At 39.9% G+C, this 19,225-nt stretch overlaps 1 protein-coding gene across 5 annotated transcripts in view; it reads left to right on the top strand.

The window, feature by feature from the left end:
* The window catches only part of RERE (arginine-glutamic acid dipeptide repeats), a 241,109-nt gene that overhangs the window by 148,052 nt on the left and 73,832 nt on the right, over window positions 1-19,225 (top strand). For all 5 annotated transcript variants that reach the window (XM_074609419.1, XM_074609418.1, XM_074609416.1 and 2 more), the window contains 2 exons: window positions 409-508; window positions 15,007-15,105. In XM_074609419.1, coding sequence (XP_074465520.1) covers window positions 409-508; window positions 15,007-15,105 — 199 coding nt within the window. The remainder of the gene's footprint in view (window positions 1-408; window positions 509-15,006; window positions 15,106-19,225) is intronic.

The raw sequence follows: 19,225 nt of genomic DNA, 5'->3' as shown, positions 1-19,225 counted from the left end.
CAAGAATTCATAGATGTGGGGAATCTGCAATTTAAGTCAGTTTTCTAACATAATGAAACTGATTATAACAAAAGGTTTGCTATCTGCGGTGAGACTCTGTCCTCATGTCTGGAGGTTGTATCTTCCGTAATCCTGATCAGGATTTGGTACTACTGCAGTGCAGATTTTTAATTGATGAGATCCACTTAGATTGGATTTTAATCTTGAATTAATTATTCCATATGCTGAGGCGACTCAGGTTTGCGTAACAAATAGCAGAGTTTGTGGTGCCTTGTTTACTCATTGCACACAGTATCGCAAGGCCCTGAAATTTGTGATTTAAGGTATACATATACTATTTGTGTATTGCATGATGTGTGCATCAAACAGCTGAAGAATTTAAACTTTTTTCCCCCTCACACTGTAAAGGAGCATGGCAGCTTTTGCAGGCATGTGTGACGGAGGATCCACAGAAGATGGTTGTGTGGCAGCCTCCCGTGACGACACTACACTTAACGCGCTCAATACAGTAAGTATATGTAGAACTGCTGTGTGGAAGAACAGTCTTTCCATTTATTTCTGGACTACTTAAAGCAAGTAGTGCATAAAATATTTAGCAGGTAAAATAGATTTTGGGATCAAAATTGGTTATTGGTTACATTGTAGTCACGTGCACTCGTGAAAGCTGTAGAAAGGATAAGATGTGTACCCTCTGCTGCATTAATTTCTAGCTAAATCTGTAATATGTTTTGGGGGCAATCCCCATAGAAATGTGCAGACCCCATGGGGAGCTGGTAGGACTGGAAGCTGGGAGCAGCTTCAGTTGAGCGTATTTTTTGGAAACTGCCAAGGGAGGATGCAGCGTGTACCTTCACATTTAATTTTTGAAGATCTCCTTTCCTAAAAGAAATTTTAAGCATGTTCTGCCTCAGTGTTCATAACTATCTCCAGTGACTCATACGTTACGTTGCTCACAGTGCTTGAGGCTCAAATAATTTGTTTTCATTTAGTAAAAATAAAACTACTAGTGCTATCAGCAAAAAACAACTTAGTGTGCTGTACTCCTGCTAAACACCACCTAATGACCACAGTATATTATGTCTGCCTCTGCTTGCTATGCTTTAATTATTTACAGCGCGTAGGGGCTTTTTTAACCATTTATTTATAAAATTCTTAAAAGCTTGGTAGATGTCTGTGATACACATCAGAAACAGTGATAATCACTGCGACAAAACAGGTTATCTGTTTGTTTAGAGGAAGTATCCTAAGTGTGGTGGTGTTTGGTTGTTTTATTAAAGTGATTGGAACTGACCTTATCAAATTAATCACGTTAAATATGCTTAACTGATTCTTTACTGTCAGTAAAACATCCCATTACATGAAGTTTTTAAATACTTCAGAAAGTTAAGAAGCAGCTTGATCTAAGTTGTAGAACTGGTTTGTAACTGGTCAAGTCTGTGATTAGGTATGCATGACTTGGTATCTCCACTAAAGTTAAAATGCCTGTATTCTTTAACATGAAAAGTGTTATTTAGGTAACATTCACTTTTGAAACCCACTTGCACTGTTTTTTCGGTTTTATTTCCGTTTCTATTTGATTACATGTGTTTCATAGAGTGCATCAATTTTGGTCGTTTCCTGCAACAGACAGGACTAAAATAGGATTAAGATCTAAAATGTGCCCCTGTAGTATTATTAAATAAACAGCAACAGAACTTTCAGTCATATTCTGCAAAATTGTTTAAATAGAGTCTATTCAGTCGCACGTGTAACCAGCTGAAATCCAAGATCAAATTCTATAACCAGATTAAATGCTTCCTTGTTATTCTCACTTTTACGGCTGCCAAGTCAAGTCTGTCTTCTCCGTGCTTCGCAGTGCACCTGAGAACTGAGGGGAAAGTATAAATCTTAGTCCTTTGGTTCCTTTCCTAAAGATAACCAGTGTGTGAAAGATTTTTATACAGTTTGGTAAGAATTGTAGTTAGGTCTGTATTGCACAGCTGCTTCAGTTTCTTACCTGTTTTACAACTTTTTCCTTCCTCCTTCTTGGGATGGGTGCCATCTGATTCTGGGGGCTCACCACTCTACAGTTTTCCAAGTTGTTCACTAACATCCTTCTTAGAGACTCAAATCTCTGTTAAGGCCAATAATCATCAAGGAACTTTTGAAATGGGAATTTCTTTCTCCTTGTCATCTATAATAAAAGACTAATGCAGAAAATTCATTTAGGTTCACTGCTTCGCTATCTATTTTAATTACCCCCTTTAATCACTTGGGAGCCTGAGGAGTTGCACTTCTAGACTTCTTGCTTCTGAGACTTAGATTAGTCCTAAAATATTTTGTTTCTGTTCTTTTGATTCTTTTCTCTTTGTATTTCTAGTGCACATCTCTTTTAGAAAATCACTGCTGATTCATTTTCTGAGTGGGGGAGGACTTCACACTTCTGAAATAAAAGAACTATACAGAGTCTTAATTTATCCTCTTCATCTTGTTTGTCTGTCCCATTAAAGAGTCTGCCTGAACCTGGACTGTTGTACTTCCAGGAAAATACAACCTGCAAGGTTTGACCTTAACGGCTCCTGGAAGGTCCTTAGGCTTCTGTGATGTTTGATTTATTCACGCTTCAAAAATCTACTCTGGGAACTAATACTGTTCATAGTCATTTTTAGAAACTAGCGAAGATACTTTCCTTGTTCACTTGGAATTTTTCTAGAAAAGTGTTCTCTTATGAATGATAGTTCTGTCGTGTGGGATATTTTAAGAAACTTTGGCTTATTTCTTAGAGCCTACTTTTTTGGGTAACTTAAAGCAGTCTAGACAGGTAATTTCATGTCCTGCCAAAATGGTGCTGCCCGTAATCTTTCTGCTCACCATCCGTTTAAAACATACCAGATTTATCTGATAAATGATTTGTGAGAATCTTACCCTGCAGTAAGTTGTGTTTTTGTTTAGAAATTATCATACGCAACCCAGAAGATTAACGTAGAAAAAATTGATATGGTATGATTTCTTATTATGGAAATGCAATAAACTTCAGAGCAGCACTTCATATAAATCAGTCTTGACAAGCTCCTTTGCTAGTGTTTTATTTATGTAATAACAGATGCTGTAGCCCCTAGAATGATTTATTGTTAATTATACCAGATAGAAATGAAGATCATGGAAGGCGCAATGCAACATATATATATCAGCTCATTGAAATGATTATTCACTTAATGTTCCAGGTGAATTTCAACTCCTGTTCCTTTGTTTGGCTCTTGGGATTTGATGCCACATTTGTCATTTTAACCCTTGGGAAGGAAATAAAGTTTTCATTTGGAGTTCGTTGCCCTCCTGATGAGTGGTGGCTGTCACACGGAGAGCCGTGGAGGAGGACATGTTTGTTCCTGAAAGTTTTTCAACATTATCTTTTTAGATAGAGAGAGACTTTTTTGTTATACTACCATAGAACAGGTAGCTGAATGTGGCTGACTTTCTAAAACTGTCTTTTGCACTTTGTTTAAATATTAATGAACAAAGGCGATTTGATTCATTAGACCTTAAAATATTAGTCATGTAAAATAAAAACGTGCATATTCAGTAAACTTGCATTTTTTTTTATTGGTGAAACGGTAGGTGATGGAAACATTTTAATTTTTTTATAGCTACCCGGTTCCTCCTGTCTTGTGAACTGGAGAACCACGTTGCTTTGAGGCAGAGCTCTTCCTAATAAGCGAAAAGGGAAATGGAAATGCTCATTTGAGTTACTCCCAAACCTTACTTTGGGTCACTGTGGACAGCATTACTGCGTTCTGAGAGCCAGCATGGCTGATGGGAAAGTTTTATAATTAACACTCGGTAGTAATGCACTTTTCGCTTTTGGGCTTTGAGTGTGGATAGGCATCACTTTTTAATAATCACAATACCGTCAAAAAGCCCCTCAAAACACTATGTTTACAACATACCTATGGAGATCCTTAAAAAGAAAATCATGCAAGAGAGCCAGGATTTAATCAGCCATTTGTGGGTGTTTGGATTTTTTTTTTGTCTGTTCCAAGCTAATTGAAATTTGGAAATCAATTGAAAACCTTAGAATTTATTCCCTTTCCAAATCAGGCGAGTTTAATTAACAACCTTATTTTGCTTAGCAGTCTTTACTTGTGAGTGCGTCGCCCACTCTAATGACATGTTCAGTGTGGGAATGCATCTGACGCACCCTTTTGTTCCCTTCTGTAGAAGGAAGAAAGAAGTCTTGTGGAAGTATTTTCTAAAAAAAAAATGGCCAATTGTGGTGCTAGTATATTTTACTTGTGGATAAATTTCTTCTGTAACACATACGATTGGCGGGTAACCTGGGCCATCTCTAACACTTATGTGGAGCATGAGAAGAAGTTTCCAGTTTTCAAATTTATAAAAAAAAAAAAACAAACAAAAAAACCCACAACACCAGCAAGACTGCACTTAACGTTCTATGGCCGGGTCAAATTCCAGCATGTGCAGACAAGCAGATGAAGCTTTTTTTGATTTGTGTTTTTGTGTGTCCTTGTTCTCGTGCAAGACTCCAATTCTGGCATTATGTTTTGCAAAAGTCCTCTTAGACATAGGGAATTCTATACTTGAGTGTTCCTTCCTTGTGGGACTGAGAACTTCATAGAGGTGTGATCCTAGAGCTTGTTACAGAGAATGTCCTTCTTGTCCACATCGGCCTTTTAAGCTAATACATAGTGCCAAAACATTTATGTGGATTATTGGACTGTGGCTTGCGGTGTCAGACAACTCAGGTTAGGTTTTTGCCATGCAGTTCAGTATTGACCTACCAAAAAAGTAACAGAAAGTAGTTTAAATGTTCTTAAAAGCAGAAATGATGTTGAGTTTTGCCTTTATTAACACTCAGATCAGGAAGTGTTAAAGACCAGATTAACAAAGCATACCAGAAAACTTACAAGCGTTGTCTTAAGGACCAAGTTTTAAAATTACACTTCAGTCCTGGAAGGGTCATTTCAGTGGCATACGGATCACTGGAGTCATTTCTGTCTTGCTCCTTAGGAATCTAAAGGAGTGTTTGCCTTCAAATGTAACAGGATGTGCCCTTCTCTTAATATCCAGAGCCACGTACATCACTTCTGCCTTTTAAATTCAGAAGTGATAACTGTACTGTGATTCCGTAATTTCCTCAAGGTTAATTTACACTAATACATCAGTAGTGGTCCCTTTGTGTTGTGTTTGGTGGAAATGCTGTAAGCTCTTACACCATAGAGAGCTTATAGGCAAGTCAGTTAAAGGTCAATCATATTGAAACCTGGTTTTGTACATGTGAAAAAGCAACATGCAAACTTAGCAAGCAGTAAGTCTCTGGCTCCATTGTGTGGGTTTTGCTTTGTTTTTTTGAGATGGAAAACAAATATTTACAGGTACTTGTATCACGGTTGTAATTCTTTAAGCATCGTACCTTCTGGAGGCTTGTTACCTAGCTTTCTATATACACACAACAGCCAAAGTTGTATTAGTTTGTCTTCATATGAATAACTGTTCTTGTTTTCACAGGTGTTTTCCTCAGTGTTTCCCTTCCTTTTTTTATCCCACCCTCAGAACTTTATCTACTGTGAGGCATGTGCAGGAGGATTTTGGCATGATTGTTGTAGCCTTATTAAGGATCTGCAAAGGTTGTAAATACACAGAAGAGCTTTGTGGCTTTTTGACAGTATTCTGGTTGTAAAAACTTTAATGTGACCTCCAAAGTGGTGCTTTTGTGGTTTTGTTCATTTTTCGAAACAAAGCGTGTACCGCTTGTGGGATACTCTAAAGTAACATCACACGGGCAGCGTGTAGGAGGGCTGTCAAATAGTTGAATCAGCACAACCGAGGTGGTAGGAACGTCTTAAATCATTCTTCCAGTGGAAACATTAGTGGTGTTTTGCCCTTAGTTAAAACTTACTGATGTCCTTTTCAAAGTTGCCAGGCAAGGAGAAAGACCTTTTCATTTAAAAACCCCACGTTTCTGGTAGGCTGGTGTTAATTGCAGCTGGTTTGGATCACTTTGCACGTGCTTTCATTCATAATGCAAGAAATAGAGCCAAGTGAAACAATGGGAGCGAGCTGATACCACCTCCTGAGTGCCTTAATATCACCTTCATTTTAGGCAGAAGCCTGTGGCTGTTCCTACACCTACCTGGTTGTGGCACACAAGCGAAAACTCCGCGTTCACCTCTCTTGGTCAGAGTTGTTCGTTTTCTCTAAAGAAATGAGCTGTTTTCTCTGATGTACTGGTAAAAGAAAGCGTGGGAGTTACTGGTGTCCCAGCGTACTGTATCGGGAAGTGCTGCAGAAGCTGATTGAGGCGGAGCTGTGCGTAGGGAGGAGGAGGAGCAGCAGCAAGGGGCTCTTCCTCTGTCTTCATCTCACTTTGCACCATAGGGGTAGTGTTGGAACCTCGCTGAAATCATGGCTTCAGCAGAAAAGCAGGCAAAAACTTTCAAGGATATTAGGAAGTCATCGTATCGAGAATTTGGGTATGCAAAGGCTGGAAGAATCGATTTTAAAATGTCTTAATGTGGTGAGGGCCTGTTACAAGAACTGGAGCTGGCAAGCACTGCAGGTTAGAGCTAGCAAAAGAAGTGTTTAATACTACAGCAGTGATTTTGGAGAGCAGAAATGGCTGACAAATAGGTTTGCAAAAAAATATGCTCAGAAAGTTCATCCTGCTCCGTGGTAGAAAGCTGATGCCCTAAATCTGACAATCCGTGGAAAGATTGTAATAAGCTGAATATTGAGCATAAGCATAGTTGCCGCTGCTAGCGAGTCCTGTGGAGTAAGAGTTGGGGTAAATCTTGGTGTAGTTTCTTCCCCTCCCTTCCTCCCGTTTCTTGGCCTCTCTCCTCCAGAGCTCTGATTTAGTATCAGATCTGTTTTAAGGTCCTTTCTGTGCTCCATACCAACACAAACCCATAAACTCATGGCCTCTCTTACCCTTTGCTGCTTTTGACCTGTGCCTGCTGTTCAGAGTTTCTACAATTCTTTTCTCAGAGCATCCAGGTCAAGGAGGAGTTAAATTACTTCTTTGTTCCCGGTTCCATAATAATAATTCTCGCTGTTCTGCCTTGCCCGTTGCTCTGATTCAAGAGCCAGTGTGAGCATCAGTTATATAAACCAGCAGACCCTAGAAAAGGAATTGGAAATGACAGCGTGCAGACTCAGTGCGTAAGAGGGAACCTCAGAGTTCTGGGTCATTTTGATGTGCATGTGATTTTTGCTGGGGAAATCGAAGTGCCAGCAACTCTATTTATCCTCCTATGGTAAGAAAATACCACCACTTAAGCTCTCATACTACTGCATGGAAGAAAGACAAAACAATCATATGCTAATATTGTATAAATCTCTCTTTACTAATAGCGTTGTTCTGACTTCTCATAACACTGTTACATGGGAACATGTCATTATGAGTGACAAACATGACAGTGTAATATCGGTTTAAGGAAGTTCAGTTCTAAGTAAGATGTCACCCAGACAAATTACTCCCTGTTTTAACTTGCCCTTAGACCAGATTTTCTTGTTCATTAACTACAGACAAGGTTGAAAGCATAAAAAATTATTTAAATATATGTTAGCATTTCTTATTATTACTAGTTTTCCTTTTGGATGAGTCTTAATTAACAGCTACTCTCACGGTTCAAATGAGGTAGCGCAGCACTTCAGGGGCTATCACTCTCTGCCTGGGCATGTTGGAAAACGAAGCCACTTCTAGTGCGTAAGACAATTTTGCCACTTTGAATTTTCATTCATCCTTATCCTTCCTCTTAGGGGAAAAACTGCAGCACTTTATTTGTAAGATGAGTCAGGAAATCTTTCTAGAGAAACGGTTGAAACGGGCCGATAAAAAGGGACAAAAATGACTGCCATGGTTACTTTTAGAAATTTTGGGGGAATGCGTAAAATATATAATTTTTTTTTAAAGTTTTGGGGTTTTTTTTAAATGCTGCTGCAAGTTTTGCAGGTATTTGGCAAGTTCTTGCCCGGCGGAGCAGGAGCCACGGCTGCAGCGTGGACCCTCGAGCCCAGCCGGCACAGTTAGCTCCCTCTGCCGTTCTCTGTTTTGCGACTGTCTTTTGAGCTGTTTGGCAGAGCCCTGGCAGCACCCGTGTGTGAGAAGTGGGGGTAACACAAGCATCTGGCTTTTTAATCTCCATCATTAGTGTCTCAGGTAACTTTGTAGCAATTAGAGTTTATTTAGAAGCTGAAAATAGATTAGAACTGTGGGGAAGAGATGGAAGGTGCCTTCCCCCCTGCCCTGAAACCAGTGGCGACTGTTTTCTGTATTTTCAAGCTGTCGGATAGCACAAATCAGGTATTTTTAAAAACAGAACGAGTAGTAATTTTCTTTTAGTAGGAAAATTGGTAGCTTACTGATTTCTGTCACCTTCTTTCTTTTGTTCGTTTCAAATTCTGTTGCAGGCCAAGCTGTGTCAACTAGTTATAAATCAAAACTTCCCAGTTAACTGTCCCGGTTAGCAAAAGGAGATTGTTGGGCAGAGTCCTTCTGTTGGAGGGTTTAGGTTCTTGATTGGTTCAAGGTTCCATTGTCCTTGGGCACCAGAGGGAGCTCAGCAAAGTAGTTTTGTTATCTGAGGGCAGTATTTTTATTTTTTTTCTCTGATCCAGATTGTTCAGTGTGTTGCAGCAGGTGGGGAGGAGGTAGAATTTCAGAGAGGAGGGAGGAAAGGAAATTCCTGGAATTAAAGGGCATTTGGGGCTAGCGTCTTGTTGAGTAGCAGACATGGTTGATAAAAATCAAATCTTGTGACTTTGGAGGATGAGCACTTTTAAAGGATGATGCAAATTCGGAAATAGATTTTGCTGTTTCACCTAATAAGATATTTGCTATGGAGCATATTCCATTTGATAATAGGGCAAGACGTCTGTAGCTATAAAGAGTATCTGCATCAAACTGAAACTTGTCAGCTCTGCTACTGAAAGTGGCCTCGATTACATTTTGTATTAAATTAGGTGCTTGGATTAGAGTAATTACACCAAAAGACCTAGCTACTCAAGCCACATCGCAGTAATTCTCATTCTGCTTTTCATTTTCCTTGTTGTCTTTTTCCTTTTCTCTCCTCTTTATTTTCTACCCTCTTAAAGGTGCTACAGTTTTATGGAGCTACTGGGTATCTTGACCATTGTCCTCTTCAGTGAGAGGGGCAAATAGTTCATTAATAATTACAATGTTCTTAAGCCTGCATAGATTACAATAACTGGTGCTTGAATAGGGAAGTTATGTAAATATAATCCATAGAGTACCAGGCAAATATCGTCGTCTTTTACAATTCCACTGCTTGGCAGCAGTGAAAAATCTCTTTCAACTCATCTGTATTGAGTCTTTAAATGCTCTTGCAATATGGGTATTTAGCTCATGTTTGGCAGGTCAGGCTTTATATCCGTGTGCCCTGAGAAGGGACAGGATTGTCCGTGGCCAGCGATGGCTCGGTGGAAGAGCCAGTGCTCCAACCTGCAGAGCTCCTGAATTCCAGTGTGGGACACGGCTGCGTCCCCACAAAAAGGTGTTCTGCCTCAACCATCCCTTCTGCTTGTATTGCCTTTTCTGGGTAGACTTCAAAGTAGTTCGGTACTGCTTTATCGCTGTATAGTAGCAATTTTTCCTTAGAGAAAAAGACTCTGGAATCTAACAGTGTTCTTAATGGACTGCAATTATTTAATACCGTAGCATGAATGCAGTCTAACTCAGATGGGCTTTTCAGCGGAGATCATAATGACTGTAATTGCAAAAGGATGCCTTGCTGAAGTAGAAGCTGCCAGATGCAATGCCATTCTGATCTAAAAAGGTCACAGTAAAAGGGACATTTAAATTAAGTTATAAATTACAATTGAAGAACAATATTTTGATGAGCAAGACCAGAGATGTCAGAGCTGCAAGATGTAATTCATGGGTTCATTACAGAACAGAGGTGCCTGACAGCTGAGCCATGCCAAAAGGAGAATTTATTTGCAACCTCACGCAGACAGAAAATGGCAGCTCCGCTGAGAAGCTGTAGTAGAAACTTGAAACCGTGTGGTAATGTGCAGACTTTATGGTAATAAGCCTTGCCTGTGATGGAGCTTTGTTTAATGGCTGTCGTAATATAAAAGAGGTTTTTGGGCACGTGCACGTTCAGAATTTTTTCTTTAATCTAAAATCCTATCCAGTGATGCAGAAATCGCTGTGGTTTTGTTTTAAAGTATAAGTACATTTGTGTTGATTCCTTCTGGTGCGTTTGTATACGTGCACAGTGTCACCGGGGTTCAAAATTTAGATGGCAGAGTTAATGCTAAAAATGATGATTCTCTAGATGACAGGGTAGTAATCTAGTGTTTATAGCAATACCTTGAAAAGTTCAAGCAGCAGTTAATGAAACCATAGGCAGGCATCATTAGCTATTATTTATATGTTTGAGTTGCTTGCCAATAAAGTGCTTGTATATATTAAATGACCGAAAGTAATAAGCAGAGAATTAATAAGCCAGATTGAAACAAGTAAATGTAACTCTGGCACTTATAAAAAAATATTTTTCCTTTTTGGGCATTATCCTACTCCTGACGCTTATAAAAGCTTTTTTTTTTTTCCTGCTTGCTAAAAGTAACATTTTTCAGGAGACTGTAAACCTGTATCACTTCTCCTGTTTTCGCATCTGTGTCCTTTCTGTTAGATGGCTCTTCTTTCATGTCTGTGCTTACGGGTTTTGTGATTGTTATTAACGTAATTACTTGGTCAAAAGTTAATACTCATATTTTCTGTTGCTGATTTGGGACAGTTCTGATGGCCTGTAAACTCTTCTATCGTTCAGTAACCAGAGTAGTTGCCTGTTAGACCAGTCCATTCTTTCTGAGCTTGTCTGATTTTTTTTTTTTTTAGTTTAAACTGCTTGGGCAATAGGGCTGCCAGGGAAAAACACGTGTTGTCCTTGAGGCAAAATAAAGATGCCCTCCAAGTTACAAAGAGGCTTTGGCATTACTGCATGTTTGGGGAGGGAGCAAGCAGGGAAAAGAAACAGAAGCACCATTCTCTTCAACGCTGTCAGATTTCTGAAGTGAAAAATCTTTTAGGTAGTGGCACGCATGGAAAAAAACATTTGCAAGGTGAGCTGGCAAAACAAACAGTCCTTTCTTTCTTGAAGATGGATCTCTTCCCAGTGCTGGAGTGCAAACAAGGAGAAAAATTAATGTGTGCCCAGTAGAAAAGACAACATCTTATTTTCATGCCTTTAAGTAGGTACTGCATACCACAGGAGTCTTTAAAAAAAAAAAAGTTTGAAGTCGGTCGTGTTGTTTGAGTACGGGCACTGCAAGTCGAGCTTTCGACTCCTTATCCTTTGCCTTGTGGCTGATGTCAGATGGGCCGAGATCATGGTTTCACCTGCACGGAGGTACAGCCGTGGGAGTAGTCAACAGAGACAGATTTATAAGCCATGGTTCTGCTGTACCTCAGGAAATTCCACCTGGGAGACAGATTGGAGAGGCGATGGTTTCTGCTGAGTGATCTCGGGTAACGCATCTCCCTGATGCTCAGCAGCGGGAGGTGCCGATGGTGGCTCGGATGTGTTAGCGCATCTCGTGGCAGTAGCTTACGGAGATCAATTAGCTGAAGAAATTAGGGTGGGGAGGGAATTATTTTTCGGAAGCTGAGGCATTGTTTTCTATGGTTACTCTGCCAAGGTACACATGGTTATAATTATTGCACAGAGTATCTGTAACTTTCCGGTAGGTGCCGTATAGAAAGCTGAAAATGAATAGAAAACTACCCTGGCTTAGTTTTCTTTCTTGTTCCCATTATAATAGCCGAGTGCTTATTTTACTGCAGTAACACCCTGTATGCTATTGTTATTTTAGTTGTTGTTACGGGAAAAAAAAAAAATTCAGGCCCCCAGTTAAGGGAATATTGGTGTTTGTTCTAAAAACACATTGCAGGTAATGATCTCTGCCCAGCCATGACCTCTTATTTTTAGAATTATTTTACTTTAAAAGTCCTCAAGTATAAATAAATTTTGAATGCCCCAATAAATTGGTGGAGGTGGAAGAGCACCTTCATCAGTTCAAGATCTCTTCCTACAGATACGAGAAGGTTTGAACCAATTTGTGTGAAGCGTAACCCGTAATGTGCTAATGTCTTCTTTAACACGGCTGATAAGATGCTCCTCCCTGTCAGTGGGAGATGCGCAGTCTGACTTCTGGGTGGCCTGATTTTCTAGAGGGCTGTGCACTTCTGCTTTTATACCCAACTGCTTTGAGGGGTTTAGTAACAATTGTCGATCAAAATATTTTCTGGAAACTCAGCTCTCCAGGTGTTACAAAGGAGGCTCCAAGATTATATGGAACTGAAATTTCATCGGTAAACGGAATAAATAGCACGTTATTTTTAACACATTGAGGTTCACGTGCGGGGACTTCTGCTTTACTAAAGAAAAGAAAGTCATTTCTGGTGCGCTTTGTACTGCAGACTGCTTGGCTTTATAGACTGTCACAGTCCGTCCTGTGGCATTCGTGACCAGACACCTGAGATGCCAATAAAATAGACTGGAAGATGGCACGGCATGGTACGTGGTATCCAAAATCCACCATTTCATAGCGTGCGCCAGTATGATGGACCACAGTGCCTTGTGTGAAATGGGCACTTCTTGGTCTGTGAAATTCCCTGCCCACTTACAGTATCGCTTTTATTGAAAAAGCGAACCCTCTTTTATAAGAAAACAATATGCTTACAGATGCACAAGCTATTTAAAACCGGAGTTGACAAAATCCAGGAAGTGAAAATGAAGACTGCTCTGTACCAGGCCTTACAGATGTGCTTTCTCTCCACAGCTGCATGAGTCCTGCGCAGAGCTTTGCTTTCCATTTCCCAGCTTTTCCCACGTTCTGCTGCAGCTCTTGAAGATTTGTTGAATATTCTGCCCTGACCATGGCTCTGGAGCCATGCAGGCTTCTTAGATCGGGCTCATCCTAGATTCAACAGTGGTGCAGCTTTAAAGAAGCATGTATATTGTATTTATAATAAAAACACACACATATATATGCACGCATCTCTGTATTTTGTTGTAAATGCCATCACAGCAATCTAAGGTGCCATTTGACTTTCTTCTTTCTTGAAGTTGCGTGGTGGCTTTCAAAAGTCAGTGCATGAACCTTTCATAGATTATTTCTTGGCAGAACCATACAAAGCTGGCTTTTAGTAGAAACTGATTTTTATTATAGTCTAAAAAAATTTCTGTAAGGCCAGTGATTTGTTTTTTCCCTTGTCTCTTGATTCCAATATCTGCCTTTATTTCTTAGTAGAAATCACTTAGACCTACTTAACAGAAGTAAATTTGAGTAATTTACTTAGAGCTTTTAACAGTCTGTGAATCATGCTACTGGATGCAGTATGCATGCAGGGCGTTCTGGTGCACCGAAGAGCTTACGGGCTGAGTGAAGGCAAGATCGGACAAAAGAAGCAATACAAGAAAAAAAAACCAGTATTGTTAGGAGGTGGCCCCAGCGTAGAAGGGGTCTCACCATTGTCAAATGTACAGAATCGGTACTTATGAATTGGTTGAGAGATGTAAATAGCTACAGCAAGCAGCAGTAAGAAAGTAATATTGCTATTTTTATTTGAAACAGAATGCTGTTCTAAAATTTGAGCCTTTTGACATAAGAAAAATGAGGAGTTTTTTCCTCTTGTAATCAGGTTTTGTTATAACTTTATATTAATAGTGACAAAGTAGTTAATATCTTGTCACTGTTCAGTAATTGTATCTTGATCCCTGTTCGGTTCATAAGTCTTGGGAGAAGTTCACCAATTATAGTACTTGTATAAAAATGTTTTCTGAGCCTGATTAAGCACAATTCTAGCAGCATGGGTGAGATGCAGATGGCTCGGGATAAATGCTGGGTGGGAAGGAAAAGCAGGAGATGATCAGTGTACAGAATCATGTTCTGACTGTCCCTATTGTAAAGAAACTTTGGAGGGTCTGTAAAATTCTGTGATGTTAATCGATAGGTTCGAAGCTTTGGTTTGCTTAGCACGTTGTTTAGAAACACCTACCTCGTGTGTGTGTAGGGAAGCTTGCATGCAAATTGTTCTCCCTCTTGGGTGTAGGAAGGTAATTCAGTTTTTGTCATCCCAGCAATATTTCTTTTTCTTGGAGATCATTTTCAGAAGACACAGAGCAGGCTCCTGACTAGTCCTTCAGTCCTTAAAATCCCACTGTACTTTGAAGATAGGACAGGCTATAAATCTGCAGTGTGCTAAATGTTTTCTATCAAGAGTTAAGAGCCGGAGAGTCTCATGGGTTCATTGTTGAGTTATCTTTTTTTTCCAGCGTAGTTGTTTTTCTACCTCACCGTGATTTAAATGTCTACTGTCTACTTCAGACAGCGTTTGATCATATAGATACTGAATTTATTGTAGAAAATAAGGTACACTGTAGGCTGTGACCATCTGAAAGAGTAACGTCAACTTAGACATCCCTAGTTGCTTTTATGTACTCTGTAGCTATCTGTAGAGGTTTTGTTTCTTTTCCATTCTTGTTTCCCAACAACATGGTGATCTTTGCAGGGCAATAAAAATAAAGAGGATTTTCTGTGTGGATAAACATGACATCCCATGGCTTGCAATCCCTCCTCTGTTAGTTTTTCCAGTTGGTTTTACTAATCTGAACAAAATAAGCTGCATAAGATACAACTCCTTTTGAAAAATATTTTGTTGAAGCTTTTTAAAATTTTCCTTGCAATTTCTAATGTAAAATGTATTTTTTAAAGTTAACTAAAAAAATCTTCAGTGCTTTATGGACTCAAACATTATCTGGGAGAAGTTTAGGAAGGAAGGGGAAAGCATACTTGGTTTAATGTTGTTTCTTCTACTAATAAAGCCTCAATTACCCTTCAGGTTGTGTAAATTTCTCTTCATATATCAACAGTGAAAATAATTAGGCATAGAACATCTCATGTGGCCCCCTTTAGTGTTTTTTCTCCAATATCAGATCCCTGCTAATTCCACGGAATGATCTATTTGTCTTCTTTATTTTTTAGCTACATGAAAGTAACTATGATGCTGGAAAAGCCCTGCAGCGCTTGGTGAAGAAACCTGTGCCAAAACTGATTGAGAAGTGTTGGACTGAAGATGAAGTGGTAGGGAAATGAATTATTCCCTTGAGCCTTATAGTTCATGTTGCTTCTCTTGCTTTTGTATTTCTTTTCTTTTTTTTTTCTAAAGAGGTTATCTTTATGGGAAAGAAGGGGCAAATAATTTGCTGCACAGGATAAATTTTTGCACAGTTGTGAGATAGTGGGCCCTTGTTCGATATATGCAACTTTATTAGAGTGGGGAAAATACCTTTCTAATAGTAGAACAAGAGAGGAGAAGATCAAGTGGCTGTTCTTGGGAGGATGCTATATAGGGTAAATGAACAGCTGCAAAACTTCTGGGCTCTGAATTTTATTTTCATCTTCACCTCCAGGAAGGCTGGCCACATTCATTAGTCGGAGTAGGACAAGATGTAAAAGGCATACAAAGTACTGACCCTGTTTTTTCCCTGTTTGTGGTTTGTTTTTTTTTTTTTTCCCTGCTGGTGTTGGAGAGGAGACTTACAGTGTCAGCTCAAGTTGGCTAATGGGAGGTTGGATATCAGTGTTTCTCCTAAACAGAGTTTGAGATTAAGTCCCTTCTTCCCCTCTTATGGAATATTAGAAAGTGTTTACTGGAACAGTTCTTGATGGATGAATCTTTGACAAAGAGCAGACCAAAAATAGATTATCTGAAAGCTGGGATTTAGCCATGCCATCCGCATTTACTTTACAGTATGTAGAAATGGTCAAGCTCCAAAACCGTACTGAAAACAGTGCATCATCCATCTTAGGTGGAGCTCCCAAAGTAATGTATGGACGTGATGAGTTTGGGGCGTGCAGTAAATGTGCAGCTGCAGTATTGTATCATCGCGTTTATGGACCGGGAACTGCTGAGGGATTTGGGCTCATAGAGTTTAACGTTCTGGTGCACTGCGAGGCTCATCAACTTACACAACTTGGTAGTCGCAGTGCTGGTTCTTCCACGTGGCCGCTGCTTCAGCATGTGCTGGCAGTTAGACTTTCTGGGTTTGGGGTTGCAGAGCAGGCAGGGAAGGGACACGTAAACGTGTCATTTCTTTCCTTTGGACAGAGGTTGGGGTCTTTGGTGTATATGGCTTTGGATTGAAATGCTGCTGCCGTTACTAGCCTACGAAAAGATGCTGCTCTGCAGGCTGATTAGTGGGGAAAAAAAGTAATTTTGACCTGTGAAAGACACCTCTTCATAAAAGCTTTAGTTGACCGAGAGGGTGTGCTGCTGGGAAGGCACTTCGCACTCAAATGGACCACACTTTTCTTTTATTTCTGGGTTTTTTTTCCAGAGTTTGGGGGAGATGATATCTGTGTGAGAACTACTGAAGCAAAGATGCTTCTTGTGGTTCATTCTGCAGCTTAATCGCTGCAATTGTGAGGCTTCTGCTGGCTTAATTTTTATACATATGATATAATGCAACCGTGCCTATGAAATTGTTTTCTGTAGGGTTGTAAACCGAAATAAATCATGTGAAGTTGGGAGCAAATTATAGAATCTTAATTTGCTGACACCTTGTAAACAAACAGATTCTTAAATATTGCATTCAGCACAAGATGCGTTTTCTGGCAGCATTAGGATTCCAAAGGCTGCTGCATCACAACCCGTTGTTTTCCAGACCCTGCAGCTTAAGCTAGCACACAAGTACTTGACTGTAAAAAAAAAAAAAAAAAAAAGGGGGGGGGGGAGCGGGAAAGCAAAACTTGTGCATTTTCAATAGCTAGGAGGAATGCTGAAGATGTTCACTTGGATTACATCCTAAAAATATTTTGCATTTTAATGCTGATGTTAATTGCACTTAACAGAACAGATTTGTGAAACGTAACGTGTAGGAAGACAGGACCTCTTTAGCAGGCTGACCAGGCATGTGTGCTTTTGTGAAAAAGGAAAAACGTTATATTTCCTAGCTCAATAATTAGGCTGCAGTGTGCACCAAAATAGAAAATCAGATGATTGGAAGTTAGTTCTGATAAAATATTTATCACAGAAGAACTTCAGACTCGCTTATGGTTTTTACCTTTCACTGTTGGAAAAGTTTTTCTCTCTTATGTACCATATTGGAATAAACAGGGTTAGAAATTCAACTTGTCATGTATGCTTACTAGGTATATCCATGAAAAAAATCTGGTAACGGTGCAAGACAGCGTTGTTCATGTAAAAGTGACAAGAGAAGTTTTTTGGGGTTTTTTTCTTTGAATTAATTTTTAAGCTAGTTAATTGGTAAAGTATGTGAAGAAAGAAAATAAAAATTAAAATTTTGTGGTCTTGTTAAGCTACTAATAAAGTTGCAATAGTGCTATAAAATAGAAATTATTAATAATGGGTGAAGCTTTTGTGGCCTCTTAGCATTTTTTAATCAGACAATGGCTGGAGAGACCTTTTTTTTTAAGCTCTAGTTTCTCTGAAAGTCTTTCAGGGCATTATTCCAATGAATTATGTGTGCTTGCTCTCTCCTTATGTAAACCTTTTTGCAGGAGCTAGATTAGGGGTAGGGCAGGCCGTATAAACCCCCATTAAAGTAGGCTTATTCTGAAATCCAACAAAGAACCTTTGTGGTAAGGAGACTGCCTGAAGTCGTAGAGTGAAAGAGGATCATGTGCTAACACCAGCAGCAAAGCGAAGGAGAGGATGAGTAAAAAGCCTAGAACACTGTTTCCTGATAAGTTTTACGGCTGTCTTGTCATAAAAGGGAGTTTTATTTACAGAACCGACTGTCGGAACAAATACTTCAAGTGCTCTGCCCTGTGCTTAAGTTTGTATTCATATTGTTTTAACCTCTGTTTTCTCTGCATATATTCTTTCCCGCATTCATGGTTAAATTGTGTGGTGCCAACACCTTGTTTTCGGTGTAGATTTTTTTCAGTCTCCTTGTTTTTTTCCATCAGCTGCACTATGCTGTGAATGCCATTGCTGCTGCAGCTCAGGGGGGTTTGGTGAGCAGTCTGTGTTAAAGGGTAGAGAATAGAGCCTTACGAATAAGAAAAAGCCAAGTTTATTGAAAAATGAAACATTACTCCAAAAGCGCAAACACTGTGAGTACAGAATAATGATCATTGACTCTATAAATCATTGTCAGTCTCTGCTCATTTTATCGTATTTGTTCTTGTTCTCTTCCATCCAAGTTTCCAGAAACATTTGGCAGCCCTCCAGCCTCGGCGGAGCCAAAGATCAAACTGTGCTCTTATTTATAGACAGCTAAGCTCCACCTGCACAACCTCAGAGCCTGTTTGTCCCTGGGAGTTTGTAGAACGCTCCAGATCAGAGCAGCTGTGCTGCACTTCTGAACATTCCTGAGACTTGCAAGGGAAGTTTCCTTATCGTTGGCTCTGTGAAACCAAGGAGAAAACTCTCTGTGTGACCCATAGGGTGATAAACCTGCCTAGGAACTCCACAACGAAGAAAGCACTGATGTGTCAAACCCAAAGTCTAGCCAAAACAATTAAATTTTGGTGAGAACCTTAAGTGTCCCCCCCCCCCGCCCCATGATGGCAAGTGATGAGCAGGAGGAAGCCTCTAGTAAAGTGGAAGACCCAGGTCCAAACCCTGTCCCTGTTCGTGCTGGACTTAGAATTAATTTCTTCTTGTGGCCCAGCTTATTTAATTTTTACACCTTGTATAAATAAGCAGATACCAGAGCGGGTACGAAGCTTTGTTAGCTATCTTCCTTACCTGCGAAAGGTTCTGTGGCATGGGGCCAACTGAAATAACGTAGATCGTGGCTTTTGTTCTCTCAGTTTGTCCATTCCTGCCTTTCTAACCCTATAATCTTTTTCTGCCCCCTGCCATGCCTCTGGACCCCAAAAAGGTCACACTTCCCCCTTTTGTTATTCTGATTTTTCTGATATTCTGAATTTTCTGCCAGATTTTTGAAGCGCGCATCAGAAAAGTCCTGTTGCAGGGAAGGTGTTGGAAGGAGCAGAGGGAAAGGAGCATCGTGGCAATGTCAAGTCATTGGGCAAAAGCAACTGCAGTAGGAGGGTGGTCACTTTGATGCAGGCAAAGAACTGACTTCATACAAAACTAATTCTTAAAACTTCCCTAAGTCAAAACTCCTCTGTAAGTTGGTTGGTCTATTACTTGCCCAAGTATTTTGACTGGGTCCGTGTCCACTGTGCTGGCTGATGAATGTAGCTGGTTTTGTTGTGCACACCATAG

This window comes from Larus michahellis, chromosome 16 (genome assembly GCF_964199755.1).
Source record: "Larus michahellis chromosome 16, bLarMic1.1, whole genome shotgun sequence".
Lineage (NCBI taxonomy): Eukaryota > Metazoa > Chordata > Aves > Charadriiformes > Laridae > Larus > Larus michahellis.
The sequence above is the reverse complement of the archived record's forward strand: the minus strand, read 5'-3'. Positions and strand labels throughout refer to the sequence as shown.